The sequence below is a fragment of the Balaenoptera borealis genome, assembly GCF_965194805.1.
Source record: "Balaenoptera borealis genome assembly, chromosome: 2".
Classification (NCBI taxonomy): domain Eukaryota; kingdom Metazoa; phylum Chordata; class Mammalia; order Artiodactyla; family Balaenopteridae; genus Balaenoptera; species Balaenoptera borealis.
The window spans coordinates 117,262,046-117,277,756 of NC_138867.1; the positions used below are offsets into that span (position 1 = coordinate 117,262,046).

Genomic DNA, 15,711 nt, shown 5'->3' on the forward strand with positions numbered 1-15,711 from the left:
ATCCCCCGCCCCCCATTCCTCGGCCAATCGTTTGCCTCGTACATCACCCGGGGGCGTGAACTGTTCCGGAAGGAGCGAGATTTGCTCCGCCCCGCAGCCCAGCGGGCTGCCGATTGTCCCACCAGGTTTCTGCAAGGCCCGAGTTAAGCCCCGCCCCACAGGGAGTTTGGCGCCTCATTGGCTCTCCCTCTGGCCTATCACCACACCCTTTGTGAGCTCTCCTTTCCTTCAGCCCCTCCAACCCCGAGACATTTAAACTGCACCTTGCTAGCGTCCACCACTCCCTAGGATAATACCTGGAGAAATTAATTTAGGTGGGAGGGTGCTTTAAACGTTTTTTGTTTTTGTTTTTTCCCCTTGCTTCTTTCTCGTATCGTTACGTGGACCTTTCCTCTTAGTTTTGCTAGCCTTCCCATGTAGATGGAACATTTGCCGCCCGTGTGGCAGATGTTGCGGCGAGACAGGTGCGTGTATTTATGATGAGTAGCACTGGCCCCTTCCAAGAGCTTTCCTGAGTCGGTGTTCCTTTTAAGCGCGCAGCATCTGAGACGCTAGGTTATATGCGGTAAAGGAAATTCCTTTTCAAGGAAAGTAGGAGAGTTGAATCATCTCTTGGCGTAATCCTTATCACAGTCCAAAGGATCCCAAACTTTGTTTGTTTATGGAAATTTGAACATTGACTAGGTGATACTAAGAATTTATTCTTAATGTTGAGGATTTGCTTTTAAATAATCCTGTGGGAGTGGTGGTGAGTATAGGTGAAACAAGATTGGCCGTGAGTATTGGGTGATGGGTAGCTAGGGGGGTACATGATATCAGTGCTCTCAAAGTTTTATCTGCATACTAATCACCTGCGGATCTTGTTAAAATACATATTCTGATTCAGTAGATCTGGGTAAGAACCCAAGATTCTGAACGTCTAACAAGCTCCCAGCTGATGCTAATGCAGCTGGTACTGGGACCATACTTTGAGTTGCAGGGGATTATGCTATTCGCTTTATATATTTGAAATTTTCCATTAAAATGTTTAAAATAACCTTGGAAGCTCTTTAAAATACATGTTCCCAAAGTGATAATTCAGTAGGTCTAGAGTAGGGCCCAGGAATTATCAAGGCCCCCAGGTGCTACCCAGGCAGATGGCTTGCAGACCACACTTTAAGAAATGAATTAGAAATGCAGCCTTTATCTTTGAGAGACAGTAAGTGAGAAATACAACCTTTATCTGGTGTCAGGATCTTGGTAGTGGTAGTGGCTGAGAGTAGCTGGGTTTTATCCTAATACCCTTTTCATCTGTAGAATCTGCTTCCCCAGAAAGGAGGTGCGTGAAGAGTCTTTATCCTCTAGGATAGAGATGGTGAGTGTGGGAGTCAGTACAGAGCCCTGCCATGCCAGGTGAGTTTGACAATCAGGCTGGGGATTAAGGGAATGTGGGAAGAGTTGGTTTCCGCTTTGATGACCATCATCACACTTCATGGGACCACTGTCTACTTCCTCACAGGTGGGAGGTAGAGACAGATGCAATTGTCCTACAGCGGCGGCAAAAGCAGATAGATTATGGCAAGCGCACACCTGGTTACCAGTGCTTTCTGCAGCAGGTCCCCAAGTGAGTGCAGTTGTGGGTAGTCACAACAAGAGTGTCAACCACGTGGCTTTTGTTCACTGTCAGATGATGGAAAGATACTAGAATCTGAATGCTCCCACAAAGTTGTAGCATTACTAAAATAAATTATCCTGCAGTCTAGCCCCCCAGATAAGTTTCCAAGTGTTTTTTCAAATGGAACAAGTTATACATGGGCCATAAGACTTTTTAAAGCTCTATCCATGTTTGCTAATGAAATTTTTTTTTCTTCCATCCATTTTCACCTCATGCCTCCATCTGACTTGGCTAATTACAACATACTTGCCTAATTACATGTAAGCTTACACGCATACACACAAATTAATGTATGAAAAGGTAGAATGTATTTTAAAGAGATGTCAAATATTTTCTTTTATATCTATCTTGACTTCTGAGGGAGTTGGAATATCTAATTTACCCTTCCCAGAAGAAAGAATATTAGGGAATTGGGAAGTTTGATGTTTAATCTAATTTAAAGATTTTCTTTGGATTGCGGGCATTGATCTTACTTCATTATCAGAGAATCCCTAATGAGTCTCCTAATTCATCATGATAAGCAGTGAGCTGTGCCCCTTCACCTTGACCTCGGTCTGACATGTATGTTGTTGCCAGGGCACAGCGACAGCCAGGACTTCACCCTCAAACACCAAACAAGAACAGGAGGTACAGCCGTCGCTCCTGGGATGCCCAGATCAGGCAGTGGAGAAGAGCCCTACATTCCTGGGACCCCCCCAGCCAGCCTCTGCAGGCTGAGGGGTGTGTGCACTACTATTCCTTGTTCCTTCCCTGAGTGGTGGCCTAAGCCCTACCTCTCCCCACTTTGCAGAGGTTTAGCTTTCACTGGCTGAAAGGGAGAGTCTGAATGAGCCGCACGTTCCTCTGACTCTGCTGCCTTCCTAGGTGGCGAATGGACAATCTCTTAGAGCCAATGGATTCCTCCCCTTTGGATGACTGGCTCCAGACCCTGGAACCCTCAGAGAATCTGGATGGAGAACAGAAGGGAGCCCAGGTAGTATCCTCTGCTAAAACCCACTGGAGCAGGGTCAGAGATGGGATCTGGCCCAGGAGGTCACCATTATGATGGGGTTCAAGGTAGTAGCCCAAGAACAAAAGAAGGAAAATGGGACAGAAGGAAAAAATTGCAGGACGTGAGTAAAAAACCTTGAACCAAAAGTGGCATAAGGAAATCTAGTTATAGTTAGTAATGCGGGACAGGTTGGGCTGCACTGGGGGCGCTGTTTTATATGTGATGAAATGGGTGTCGTCTTCCTTTGAAAGGAGACATGAAACCTGAGTTGCAGGGTTTGGTTGTTTTAAGTGTCTCAGTTTCTTTCAGTGTTTTCCAAATGCGCCAATGCTAACTTAACTTCTTATTCTCAATCACTTAACTTTAGTAAGCATGGTATTTTGTTATTAAATAAAAAGGGGGATCACCAAGTGGTGAAGACCAAGGGCTTTAGAGCCTCAGACTGCTTTTTTTTTTAACTTTTTATTTTATATTGGAGTACAGTTGGTTAACAATGTTGTGAGTCAGATTGCTTTTTAATACTGCTTTTGTCCACCACACGGGCAGTCACTTAACCTCTCCTGCTGTTTAATCCATCAAATAAGGAGATTTTGTCTCATTTGATGATTGTAAACAAAAATGAGAATACATGTTTAAAGTATGCAGCACGGTGCCTGGCACCTAAGTGCTCCATAGCAGCAATTATTGGAAACCATGTCTCCTACACTTCATGGCCCCTGTCCCTTCTTTTGCCAAGGGGAAATGTGCAGGGCAAACAAATGTGCAGGGTATCTCCCATCCCCCGCCATTTTCTTGATACTACCTCACTTTCCCTCTACTCTTCTTTTCCAGTTTGCAAGTTTGGTGGCTCCTGCCTCCTCCCTTCCCTGGCTCTGTGAGGAAGATCCCCACCACTGGCTCTACCTTCTAGCTGATCACAATTACTTAACTGTCCCAGACTTGAGTGGGACACAAAATATTTAGGGAAAACATGTCTTTCAGGGGACTCGTTGCTGAATGTAATAGTGAAGATTACTTGCACTACTTCTACTTAACAATCGATTAAAAAAGATCTAAAACTCTGTCCTACAGAGAGATAACACGAAGGCATTGTTTAAAACCTCTCCTTTTCCCATATTTTACCCTCTCTCTAAACCTTCTTTGCTGGCTGAGACTCAAATTTACATAAGAGCCAGAAACCACCTAGCTGTTCCACAACCTCTTCACCTGCTAACTGCTACATTCAGTCTCTTCAAAAAGGACTTAAACTTTGGCTGAGGTGGGAGGTGGTGGTAGTGGTGGAGATTTAATAAAAGGTGGTTTCCTCTTCCTGAAGAGGAAGTATAGCGCCATCAACATCTTTTCCCCAGCTGCTTGTTTCCTCCCTCCCTTTCTGTCTTAAGGAAAGTGGTCCAGCTGTAACCACCGAACTCCCCCCTCCCCCACGCAAGCAACTGAACCGCCTATGATGTCATAATCACAATCCCATTACCTCATCCTGCTGGGGTGGGGGGGCGTAGAGGGAGGAGAAGGAGTGAACCGCCCTGGGCCCTCGTCAAATTTACGGTGTTTTGGGTGACGGCTAATTACAGAACCAAGTGGGAACGGCCCCGCAACCTTTGTAAATCCTGGGTTTATAACGTTCGAGCCCATCCGGCAGCTGGAAGAGGGGCTCCCGGGACTCAGAGCAGGCCCTAATCGGCGCTTGGACTACACTTCCCAGAAACCTTCACGCCGCGGACGGGTCCTCTGCTGGGGGAAGGGGGATTTCTTCAGAGTGGCGGCCTTAGAGGATAAGAGAGCAGGTGAGAGGAACCCTGGCTAATTCTGTTACGCGCCGGAACCGAGTTGGGGGCTGTACAGGGGCCGATGTAGTAACAGAGGGCAGGGGCGATCGCTTTGTTTACCTTCGACGGACACGGCCTCCCCCGGGGGTTTTGAGATTTGCCTCCAACTGGGCCAGTCCACCTTCTGCAATATTTTGCAGGGGGTGACTCGCTAGGGAGGAAACCACCCTCATCGCTAAATCAAAGAGCCGGGCGTCTTCCCGACTGCGCTCTCCAAGAAAGACTTTGCGAGAGAAACGACGCGGGCCTCGAGCCTCCGCGGACGGTTCAGGGGCGTTCTGCGAACCGGAGCGATCTCTCCACTCTCCTCAGTGGCCCGTTGGTTCGGGCCGGCGCCTTTTAAGGGCACCGTGGGGCGAACCGAGCGCTCAGAGCTGCTCCGGCCGCGGCCCTGGGAGCTGGAGGAGCCGCGGTAGGTGGCGGAGGGCAGGTGGCGCTGGGGCCTCGGGGCGGGCACCTAGACCGTCCCTCCCTCCTTCCCTCTTTCCCCTCCCCCAGCCCGTCCACCCTCGAGGCACGGCCTCGCTAGCCGCCTCCGCGGGGAGAGCACGGGACCTGGTGGGGGAGGGGGTGGCGGAGCGCTAAGTCCCAGACCCTCTCCATACCCTGCGTCCTGAGTTCGCTTCCCGCGGCCAGGTGATGGAAGCTGATTGAGAAGAGACGAGCGACAGCCCCCCCCCAAGCGTGCCGCGGCGCCCCCCGCCCCCCAGGGGCCAGCGGACGCCCCATGCCCCACCCCGCGGGGACAGGCAGGGCAACCAAGGGAGAGGTTGAAGATTGGAGGGGGGGGAGGGCTAGCCTTTTGCTTCTTCATTGGGGTGGGGGGAGGGGTGCTCCCCACTTGTCACCCCTATCCCCTCAGTGCCATATGGAGGAAGAGGAGTTAGGTCCCCACATACCTGTTCATGTACCTCCATGCCTCCCTCATGTTTTCCTTCAGTCTCCCCCAGAGCTGTGGGACTGGGACCTGGGGGGAAGGTCCCCAGGGGTTTGTGACTCTCCTCTCCCTTGGCCTGACTTGATCCTAGGTTATCGAGGTTTCAGCACAACCTCAGCATCCCTGAAACCGTAATGTCAGGGGTTACTGCCACCCAGTGGGGTGGGGGTCCAGCCTTTATTTGCGGGGGGGTGGTGCTGATGGTGGAGAGAAAGCCTGGATTGAGAGTTGGGCCTGGTGGGGTTTGGGGGAGGGCCTAGCGGCCTGCTGCTCTGTGTAGGGCTGAGCCCCCGTGCCAGTTGTTAAGCTGAGAAGTTTTAACTTGCTTAGTGAACGTTGGGCTCTCTGCCCCTCAGATACACAAAATGGAAGGGGAAGGAAGGCAGCAAGAGAGGGCTTCTTATACTTTTTCCTCTGCCTGCTTGAGAAAGAGGAGGCCCCTCGCGGAGCTGGTTTTGCCTTCTTTTGTGTCCTGGTTTGATTCCTTATGGCTTCCGTTCTGTTCCCCCTCTCAGCCTGGCCTGTTTTAGGAAACTCAGACTGAGAGTATCAGTTGCGTGGTGGTAGCTGCATTGTTCCAATTACCGCCGTGTGTGGTCACATCCCAACAATTAAAATGCAGGAAAACACAAAATCACTCTCTTCACTTGATCCCAGAGAGGGCTGGAAGTTTGCTGTTTGGCCAGATGCCTCATGAAAAGCTTGAAAGAGTTTGCTTCACTCCCTGCTCCTCATGGCTGGTCAGCCTGAGGCCTGGGGTCTCTGAGGGTAAAAGCCTGCAGTTAAGTTCCCTCTCTGGTTGATCTTTGAGGGCAGAGTTAAGAAACCAAGAGCAGAAGTGATATAAGCTTTAGCTTCTCCTACAAGAACAGGAGAAGCAGCTGAAGGGAGCACTCAGGAAGCTGGAACTTTGTTCAAGGTGGTAATGATGATTATGCATGAAAATGTTATTTAACTATAGTGATGATTGACTTCTACAGCGTTTTTCCCTAAACTCCAAGTACGCCGAGGTGTATTTCTTTGCTTTTCCTTGTGGTCTGCCTCCCTCTGAGGTGGGAATTGGGTAGAGAGGATTCCCTCTTTTTTTTTTTTTTTTTTTTGCCAAGGTAGAAAGTTATCTGCCCTTAAGGTCAAGCCTTTTGGGCTTCTCTTGGTATGCAGGTGAGGGAGGTTGATATCCAGCCAAATAGATCAACGCAATTGCCTTCTTCATCCTAATATTATCACTTGTGGCATTCTGAGGCTTTGTAGAGCAACAAATGGGAGGGGTGAGAAATGGCAGTGTTTGTGAACTCCTGATTTGTACAGGTCATGTGGTATACTTTTTACATTTTGATATTTGTGTTATATTGTCCCAGTGACATATTTTTTTTAATAAATTTATTTATTTATTATTTATTTTTGGCTGTGTTGGGTCTTTGTTGCTGCGCACGGGCTTTTCTCTAGTTGCGGCGAGTGAGGGCTACTCTTCGTTGCGGTGCGCAGGCTTCTCATTGCGGTGGCTTCTCTTGTTGCGGAGCCCTGGCTCTAGGTGCGCGGGCTTCAGTAGTTGTGGCCCATGGGCTCTAGAGCGCAGGCTCAGTAGTTGTGGTGAACGGGCTTAGTTGCTCCGCGGCATGTGGGATCTTCCCGGACCAGGGCTCGAACCCGTGTCCCCTGCAGGTAGATTCTTAACCACTGCGCCACCAGGGAAGCCCCCAGTGACATATTAAGATTATTCTGCCCATTTTTCGTAAGCGTAAACTGAGGCAAAGAAAAGTTTGATGATTTGCCGAGACCATCACACCAAATCGGATCCAGATTTGATTTCTTGATAGTTTGTTCTCTCTGCTAGCAAGTGCTACTTCCACTGTCTGGTGTGCTGTCTGCCTGCTGGTCATTTCTGGGAATAGGCAGAACAGTATGGAAATGTTAGGTTAACTTCCCCTCCTCCCTTGAGCGAGGCCCCTCAGGCAGTTTTGTGGGCTTGAAGCCTGTCCTCTGATAGAATTAGTTTGCTTCTACTATAATTGACCATGAGAAAGAGTCTTGATTAATTGTATTCATGGTCTTTGAGTCAAATCAGGCTAAAAACTTAGTCAAATGAAGTCAGAGTTGTTGTTGTTAAACTCTATAGAGTTGAAATGTAAATGGAATTACCCCGGTAGCATTTCCTTATCCTCTTATAAGAGAATATGTACAGTATCTGTTGGAGAACAATAATATAATATCAGCTATTCAGGCTAAAGGAGAACATAATACCTTGTTTATTCTGATTGGTTTGAAGCAGAAAGTCATTCCTACAACCACTGTACCGCTCTGTTCCCTATTACTCTTTCTGTAGTTTAGGAAAAGGGTACCTCTCTTTGCTTATGACTAGAAGATAAAGAAAATATTGGACTAATCAGGATGGAAATAACAATTTGGGCATCTCTCTTATTTGAGCTCTTTTCTAAGTGGTGCTAGTATTCTGGGTAGGCAGAGCAGAGCATGAACCAGGTTAGGAGTGGCAAATAGGTTTCAACTTGCTTGCCAACTCCATTTCATTTTACTGGTTATCCGGAGTGCCAGGTTGAGAATGTTTCTGAGGCTATGTTTAGGCTTAGCAGGAAAGAGCTGTGATCAGTGAATGATGTCTGCCAGAGGCCTGACATAGGGACGCTGTGGTATGTGTGCCGTGCATTTTCCATCTCTGGACTAGGTACACCTCTCATATCACTTGGGGCTGGTCCCTCTGTAATTGGCAGACTCAGCAGGCATGACTGGAGAGGGAAGTCCCAATGGTGCTAGAATGGTGCTGCAGTGGCAGAAGACGGCTCACGAGTGAGGTCTGGAAGAACAACAGGGAAGACATCCATCATTTGCTCCAAAGTGTGCAAGTCAAATTCCGGGGAGAATCATGATAACCCTGATCACTGAGCAGCTACAGAAGCAGACTCTGGATGAGCTGAAATGCACTCGCTTCAGCATCAGCCTGGTAAAAGACCAGTCTTCCTGCTTCTCTACGACCCCCTCCCCCTTTTTTCGGAAGCTGTTTGTTGTTACTACTTCACCCTTGTCCTGTGCTGTGTGAATCATGGTACTTGTACTGGAAGAGCCCACTAAAGGCTCAAAACCCAGCCCAAAAGGAAGGGGGCAGGGATTTTTTTCACTGTTAGAAAAGGGACACCAAAATTTGGGTGGAAAAGGGTTTGAGATACTGGAAGATGTGGATTATTTTACTTACTAACTTTGGGAGGACAAGAAGAAGAGAACACTTAGGAGTTCCTAACATCCCTATAGCCCATGAATTGCAGGGGTGAACTGAAGAGGGCTTCCTGGAACTCTGTCCTGATCCTGAATCATGATGGATATTCTCTGTCTCTTAGCCTTTGCCTGATCATGTAGACATCTCCAACTGTGGGAATCCTTTCCAGCTTGTGTCTGGTAAGACATGATGTGTATATTTGTGTGTATGCCCATGCCTCTATCCACGCATTTCTTTCATTGGTTTTCAGTAACCAGGACTAGCTAGCCTGCCTCCACAATTTTCTTGCCAGGATCACCTTCTGAGATTGGCGCTTGTCTCCATTTTACTGCACCAGCATGGAAGTTACCTGTTTAGTTTGCTCTTATTCTAGTCTTGTAGGAACTTTTATAGTCTAATTTTTTGTGTAGGCAATACATTCACATTTCCAAAATTTTTAAACAGCAAAAACGTTATACTGAAAAAAGTCCCCCTTCCTCTCCTCTCTCCTATGCACCCAGCTCCCATCACCTCCCTAAAAGTAACTACTGTTATTAGTTTCTTGTCTATCCAACCATAGTTTCTTTATACAGATAGAAGCAAATATAAATGTAAATTTTTTATTCCCATGCTTTTAACACAAAAGGTTGCATTCTGTATATTTGGCAGTTTTTGTTTTTTTTTAAACTAACCATAATATGGCTAGAAGATCTTTCCCTATAAGTATGTTCCTTGTGGGTGGCCAGACCCAAAGGAACACGAGCAGTCTTAGGGTTTTTCCCAAGCATGGGTTCCATTGTCAAAGGCCTTCCCCACCCTACTTGCCCTCCCTAGAAATACAAATGATATCTTACCTGCTTGATCACCTACCTCCTGTCTTGGTGCTTTGACACATAGGAAAGGGAAAGGCTAAGGACAGAGAGCATAGGCCTACTTTTCACAACTCCGGGCTGGGGGGTGCGGGAGCAAAGTAGAGCTCGGTGGAGTAGAGTGAGGGATGAGCATGGCACACACACGTTTGCTTCTTTTGACTCGTTCCACCTTTGAGGGGGAGCAGCAGGCAGTATGTGAGACTATATGTTAAGTTTCAGGTGGTTCCTCGTGCTGGAGGCAATATAGTATGCTGGTTAAAAGGCAGCTTTAGCATCAGACAAATCTGGTTTTGAACCCTGCTTTGGTCATTTGATTCCTACATGACTTTTGGCAAGTTACTGGACTTCTCTCATCTGTGAAATGGGGGTAGTAATAGTACCTAACTCATGAAGTTTTCAGGAAACCTCACATAAAGTGCTCATCACATTGTATGGCACATAGTAAGCTCTTAAAAATATATTAGCTATCATTAATATTATTTTTATTATGAATGCCTTCCAGAAGGTGCTTCCTGGAGGGGCCTGCCCCACTGTTCCTGTGCTGAGTTCCAGGACAGCCTCAATCTCAGCTACCACCCCTCAGGCTTGAGCCTGCACCTCAGACCACCCAGCCCAGGAAATTCCCCACAGGAGCAGCCCCTCTCCCAAGTCCTAAGCCCTGAGCCCCCAGACCCAGAAAAGCTTCCTGTGCCCCCTGCCCCTCCATCTAAGAGGCACTGCCGCTCACTCTCAGTGCCCGTGGACCTGTCTCGCTGGCAGCCGGTGTGGCGGCCCGCCCCCTCCAAGCTGTGGACTCCCATCAAGCACCGGGGCAGTGGTGGAGGGGGTGGGCCGCAGGTGCCTCACCAGAGCCCCCCGAAGCGGGTCTCCAGCCTCAGGTTCCTCCAAGCTCCCAGTGCCTCTTCTCAATGTGCCCCACCCCACAGACCCTACAGCCCCCCTTTCTTCAGCCTGGCCCTGGCCCAAGATTCTTCTCGTCCCTCTGCCACCTCCCCCCAAAGTGGCTCCTGGGAGAGTGATGCCGAGTCCTTGTCACCTTGCCCGCCCCAGCGTCGCTTCTCCCTGTCACCCAGCCTGGGCCCACAGGCAAGCCGCTTCTTGCCCTCTGCCCGGAGCTCCCCCGCATCCTCCCCAGAGCTGCCCTGGCGACCTCGAGGCCTGCGCAATCTTCCCCGAAGCCGCTCACAGCCTTGTGATCTTGATGCCCGCAAAGCTGGGGTCAAGCGGCGCCACGAGGAGGACCCTCGGCGGCTGCGGCCTTCCTTGGACTTTGACAAGATGAATCAGGTGGGACCAGTAGGACTAGGGAAGTTTGGATGGGAGTAGGGGGACTGTTCCATTTTCACCTGTGAGTTGTCCTCTAGCTCCAGGCCCTCCTGGCAGGGCCTCCCTTGGAGCTCCTTTCTGTCTGAGCTTCTGCTAAGAGTGATCTACCATCCCGATCTGCCCAGGATTATTCTGGTTTTACCATTGAAAGTCCCATGTCCTGTGAAATTTCTCAGTCCTGGGGGTTCCAGAGAAACTTGGGGTGAGACCCATGTTAAACCTTCCAACAGAGATCCCAGATTGTCCTGCTAGAGGCACTTTCCCTCCTCTCTGAGAATGCATGAGCCACAAAAGCCCCATCATCAGTGCCCCACCCCTCCTCATGCAAGGCTGGTTTTGTCACTTGCCCTTTACTGCTTCATGTGGGTCTGTAAGGGCTTAAGCAAAACAGGCTGCTGCATCATTCATCTGCTCAGCAAATGTTTTTTGACTTCCCAGTGTGAGTGCAGTTGTAGAGTCATTCATTCAACCAGTCAGCAAACATTGTTGGATACCTACTATGTACCAGGCTCTGACTAGGCACTGGCAATACAGGAGTGAGACAATCAGACAGTATTCCTGTCCACATGAAGTTTATAAACATGCTTCTAATCTTGAATCTGATAGAAACTATGGACACTTTCCTCAAAGAAATATGCACATACACTAAATTTTCAAAATTTTATCAGGGGGTTCACGATCTCACCCTAACAGATAGGACTCCTGCCTTCAAGGATAACTAAGAGGGGTACTTTGAAATCCAACTTGGGCCAGGGTTCTCTGGGAAATTAGCATCTTTCTTTGCCTTAATTTTGTTTGTTTGTTTGACAGAAACCATACTCAGGAGGTCTCTGTCTCCAAGAAACAGCCCGGGAAGGCAGCAGTATCTCTCCACCATGGTTCATGGCCTGTAGCCCCTCACACCTCTCTGCTTCCTGCAGCCCCATTGGGGATTCCTCCCAGGTGCTGAGTGAAAGCGAAGAGGAGGAGGAGGGGTCCGTGCGGTGGGGCCGGCAGGCGCTGAGCAAGCGGACATTGTGCCAGCAGGACTTTGGGGACCTGGACTTGAATCTGATTGAGGAGAACTAAAACTGAGAGGCTACTTCCTGGGGCCACACAGACTGACTCTCTTACGGCTACTAACAAGTGTCGAGGTCCCAAGGCCGGGGGCCCAGCCTGGGAATGGGGGTGAGTGGAGGGCTCCGACTCAGGGCAGCCGGAAATCTTCTCACTCCAGGAAGCTCGACCATGCCGAGAGACTGGCCGGGACAAGATAAACGGAGCTGGTGGCGGGAGGGACAGCCCCAGAGCAGGCCCTTACCATGGCGGCCCTGAGTGTGAGTATCCCTGCCACCGAGAAAGCAATGGGCAGGGAAGGAAGGGGTCTCCTGACCCCAGCTCGGGGAATTTCACTAGCCCCTTTGCTTCAAAGGGCACTTGTGTCTTAGAATTTGGCCAGGGTGGGGGGGTTCATTCAGTCTCCTCCGAGAAATTGTGTGAGAGTGTGTGCGTGCATGAGAGTGCTCGAGGAAAGGTGTGTTTGGGTAGCCTTAGGGAAGGAAGGCAGTTGCTCCTTAACAGCAGAGCACCATGGATCTTGGGTTTTTACAGGACAGCAGGCTTGTTCAAGGAGTCAAGGTTCTAAGGAGCTCTGGAACCAGGCTCGTAATCCATTAGCACCAATGGCTCTGCAGAGGTTTCTGTTTTGGGGTACAGCAGGGTCTTTTAAGTGCTATGACCTCAGCTAATGGTCTTTCCCTCAGGCCCACAGCTCCCCTAGATAGATCTAGTATTGGCTGGAGAGGGCTCTTCACACTGATTCTGAGCTGGCCTTTTTTCTCATCAGATTGCTTAGGCTGTATACAACCTGCCTCTCTCACTCTCTAAGTAGATGCAGGCATATGTGGGCAACTGAGGCAGGGCTGAAGGGCTCCATCTCTTTCTTTTCCCTCCCTACTGATGGGACCTTTTCCCCCTTACTCTCTGCCCTTCGAGGGTCAAGAACAAGGAAGGAAGGCCCTATATTGAGGCTGACCTGCATCAGAAGTAGTGTTCAGTCCCCAGCAAGCACCCCAGCACTAACTTTAGAGAAACCTGTTGTTATAAGATCCAGGCCCAGCCTCTTTTCTGACCTGCTTGAGAAAGAGGAAGGGGATGTCAGCATATACTAGTTTGCTTGTCTTCCACTCCTGCTAGGAAATGTATATTTGTCTCTAATTGGCCCTTAGAGACCTCAGGGAGGTTGAGGCTCACCGAGGGATTGGCTGAGGATGTGTAAAGCAAAAACTGTGAGAAGCAGCTGGGAGTTTGTTGTTGGATTGAATTTCTTTTTTTGTTTCACACCCACAACTTGAGCCTGGGCAATGGGTCTCAGTGGCCACGGTGGTGGGTTTAAGGACTGCAGAAGCCCTGTAGGGCTGGCTCCAGTGGAGATGCCTACTGAAGCTGCTGCTACAATAGCTTGTGAGGCTTTGTCCAGCTTTGCTTAGACCCTGCAGGACCAAATTGGACCTGCCCTTCCTGTTTATTGGAAGAAGGGCATTTTTCCCGGGTTTTGAAGGAACCAGTTGCTCATGTTAGGGAAGAAGACCGAAGTCTGTGTGTTTTCTTCCTCATGGAATTGAACCTGTCATTTTCTGGGTCTGCCACATGTTGGATAGGAGCATCAGTGAGGCCCTAACCTCCTCACCTCCACTCCAGAGGAGGTGGCTGTTTCTTTTTCAGCCTCCAGCCCTCAGAGGTTCTACCCTTCCAGGGCTCCTTCACTTCTCCTGCTAGTTACCACATGTTACCAGTGAGCTACTAGGTCTGTAGGGGCTTGAGAGAGAGGCTTTCTGGAGACTCCAAGGAAACCATGAGCCCAGGAGTTGCCCATCCTTGGTTTCATCCCTCCCCTGGCTCTTCCTCTTTAGGCCATAATTTCCCTGGTGCCAGCTTCTTTTCCTCCTGGGGCATCCTCATCCCTGGGCTCTCTGCTACAGATGGGCTGTGCCAGCTTACAATAGGCCACTGGTAATGCAAGTGGGGTCTCTGCAGGCCCAAAGCTGAAGAAGTGAGGGCAATAGTTCTGCCTCCACCCTGAGTTCCCCAAAGCTCTAGGGCACCATCCTTAGGGGAGAAGGTCTGTAGATGCCATATTTGAATTCCATTATTTTAAGATCTGGAAAGTTAAACTAGCTGGAGCTATCATCTTGCTTCCCAATCTAAGTACCTGTGGCCCTGCGACAAGCCTTTTCGAGAAGTGGTTTATTCTGCTTTACACAGTAGATCTGTTCCAACAGTTCTGTGTAAACCAAATGCTGTTTTCCAATGCATTTGGACTGCTGACCATTTAAAAGCAGCCTGTGATTGCTTCTTTTGTAAAGCAAGCAACCTCCCTCTACTTTAGCTGTTTTGACTCTTTGGATTTTCACATATTGGGCTTACCCAGAGTGGAGCACACCTTTGCTGGGCTGTGGTTGACCCTGGGTAGACATCTGCATCTGTGTTGTGTGTGTGGTGTGGCTGACCAGTAGGTGAGTATTCCTGCGTGTGTGAGTGAAGCCACTCCCAGGCTGGTGCTCTCCTCCTGTGCCCGGTGACTGCCCAGTGGCAGCTCCAGCTGCCCTTCACTCCCACCTGCTGCCAAAGTCCCTGTGCTAATGGGATTACAAATACAAAAAGTGGAAAAAAATTTTTTCGTAAACTTTGTTTTATATTTTAAAAAAATCCATAAGTCTGTGTACGTTAAACATGAGGTCCTGCCTCTGTGGCTGTGTTTGAAAAAATAAAGTTTTATTAGAATAATCCATTTTCCCAAGCAACCTTGTGTACTACAGTGTCTTCTTCCTCTCTTCACAAAGAAAGGCAAGGAGGAAGCGGGGAGAAGGCCGCCTAACTGTTCCAGCCCCTTCTTCTATGACATGGCTGGGCCTTTGCCCCTCGAGGGCAGTATTTGGTCGCTGGGCCCTTTGCGGCCACAGTAGTTACATCCTATGCCCAGCTTCTGTTAAGGCCTTGGTTCTTTCTGGCAGTCTGATTTGATCTCTTGTTTCCCTGGTACTTATACCCATCTCCTCTTCCCTCCTGTCACTCACTTCCAGCAGGGTGAAGTCAAGTATTAATACATTCTTGCTCCCTGAGAAATGCTTGATGGTGCAGTTAGAAACTTGTCTAGGTTGGTTTGTAGGCTTTGGGAAGTGGGGAGAAGGCACGATAGGAGCCTTGACCAGGAATGTCTTTTCAGAGTTTTCACATGTTCTGTCCTGGAGAGATGGAGATAAAGTCATCAGAATTCAGATTCCAAAGACCTAGGCAATTTCTCCATCCTGAAAATACTGATTTTGGAAAATTATCCTAGCAGCAGAGCTTCTCTTTTGCTCTAGAAGGTGGTATTTTCCCTAGTGCTTCAATGTGGAATGTTCATTTGCTGAAAGAAGCTGTATGGCTCTCTCTCTCTCTCTTTAGACATTTCTATTCCACCCTTTCTTCTCCCTACGTTAGCATTCTTCCAATGTGTGTGGGTGAAATATAGTTGCTTAGAGAGCCAGGCAGGAGCCTCTTGTCCCTAAGGCATAGCCTTTCTTTACCAGTTGTGGTGCTGACTTGCCAGGCAGCAAGAAGAGTCAAGTTGCTTAGCCTCCAACCCAGTTTCCTGCTTCAAATTGGTGGCACTCATCAATGAATACCAATGAAGTGTGCAAGGGGACAGGATTGGCTTGATTACCTGGAGCAGGAACTTTGAGGGGATGAAAAAAGCACTCTAAAAAGAGTGGGAGTTGTCACCTGCCCTGGAAACAAAGGAAGAAGGGCTTTGAGGGGGTAGGGCAACAGCATGTGGTTAAAGAATCTCAGAATTATAGGTTCGTTCTTTCTTCAGGACTGCTGTTTTGTTTCGCCTACTGTTAGAGCAGGAGTAAAGCCTGAACATCTAAAATTACTT

At 48.9% G+C, this 15,711-nt stretch overlaps 2 protein-coding genes across 3 annotated transcripts; both read left to right on the forward strand.

The window, feature by feature from the left end:
* Nucleotides 1-2: 2 nt before the first annotated feature.
* On the forward strand, nucleotides 3-4,717 carry LOC309623139 (oocyte-specific histone RNA stem-loop-binding protein 2-like). Of its 2 annotated transcripts, none has more exons than XM_082379686.1 (7): nucleotides 3-464; nucleotides 1,297-1,392; nucleotides 1,499-1,603; nucleotides 2,231-2,281; nucleotides 2,519-2,627; nucleotides 3,477-4,429; nucleotides 4,612-4,717. In XM_082379686.1, the coding sequence occupies exons 1-6, from the start codon at nucleotides 421-423 to the stop codon at nucleotides 3,606-3,608; spliced, it is 537 nt and encodes a 178-aa protein (XP_082235812.1). In that variant the 5' UTR covers nucleotides 3-420; the 3' UTR covers nucleotides 3,609-4,429; nucleotides 4,612-4,717. The 2 variants fall into 2 exon arrangements, with proteins under 2 accessions (XP_082235812.1, XP_082235811.1); XM_082379685.1 differs by having other exon boundaries at nucleotides 14-464; nucleotides 2,231-2,374.
* Nucleotides 4,718-4,733: 16 nt separating this feature from the next.
* On the forward strand, nucleotides 4,734-14,593 carry FAM53C (family with sequence similarity 53 member C). The gene is made up of 5 exons (XM_082379675.1): nucleotides 4,734-4,883; nucleotides 8,135-8,364; nucleotides 8,756-8,813; nucleotides 9,988-10,772; nucleotides 11,622-14,593. The coding sequence occupies exons 2-5, from the start codon at nucleotides 8,287-8,289 to the stop codon at nucleotides 11,877-11,879; spliced, it is 1,179 nt and encodes a 392-aa protein (XP_082235801.1). The 5' UTR covers nucleotides 4,734-4,883; nucleotides 8,135-8,286; the 3' UTR covers nucleotides 11,880-14,593.
* Nucleotides 14,594-15,711: the final 1,118 nt, after the last annotated feature.

What these genes read in the sequence shown, in the direction of transcription:
- LOC309623139 (XM_082379685.1), top strand. Translation starts at nt 421, where the DNA reads ATGGAACATTTGCCGCCCGTGTGGCAGATGTTGCGGCGAGACAG. An exon ending in ACAGAGCCCTGCCATGCCAG is followed by an intron (nt 1,393 to 1,498) that starts GTGAGTTTGACA and finishes ACTTCCTCACAG; the next exon opens with GTGGGAGGTAGAGACAGATG. An exon ending in TTTCTGCAGCAGGTCCCCAA is followed by an intron (nt 1,604 to 2,230) that starts GTGAGTGCAGTT and finishes TGTTGTTGCCAG; the next exon opens with GGCACAGCGACAGCCAGGAC.
- FAM53C (XM_082379675.1), top strand. Translation starts at nt 8,287, where the DNA reads ATGATAACCCTGATCACTGAGCAGCTACAGAAGCAGACTCTGGATGAG. An exon ending in CTCGCTTCAGCATCAGCCTG is followed by an intron (nt 8,365 to 8,755) that starts GTAAAAGACCAG and finishes TCTGTCTCTTAG; the next exon opens with CCTTTGCCTGATCATGTAGA. An exon ending in ACTTTGACAAGATGAATCAG is followed by an intron (nt 10,773 to 11,621) that starts GTGGGACCAGTA and finishes TTTGTTTGACAG; the next exon opens with AAACCATACTCAGGAGGTCT.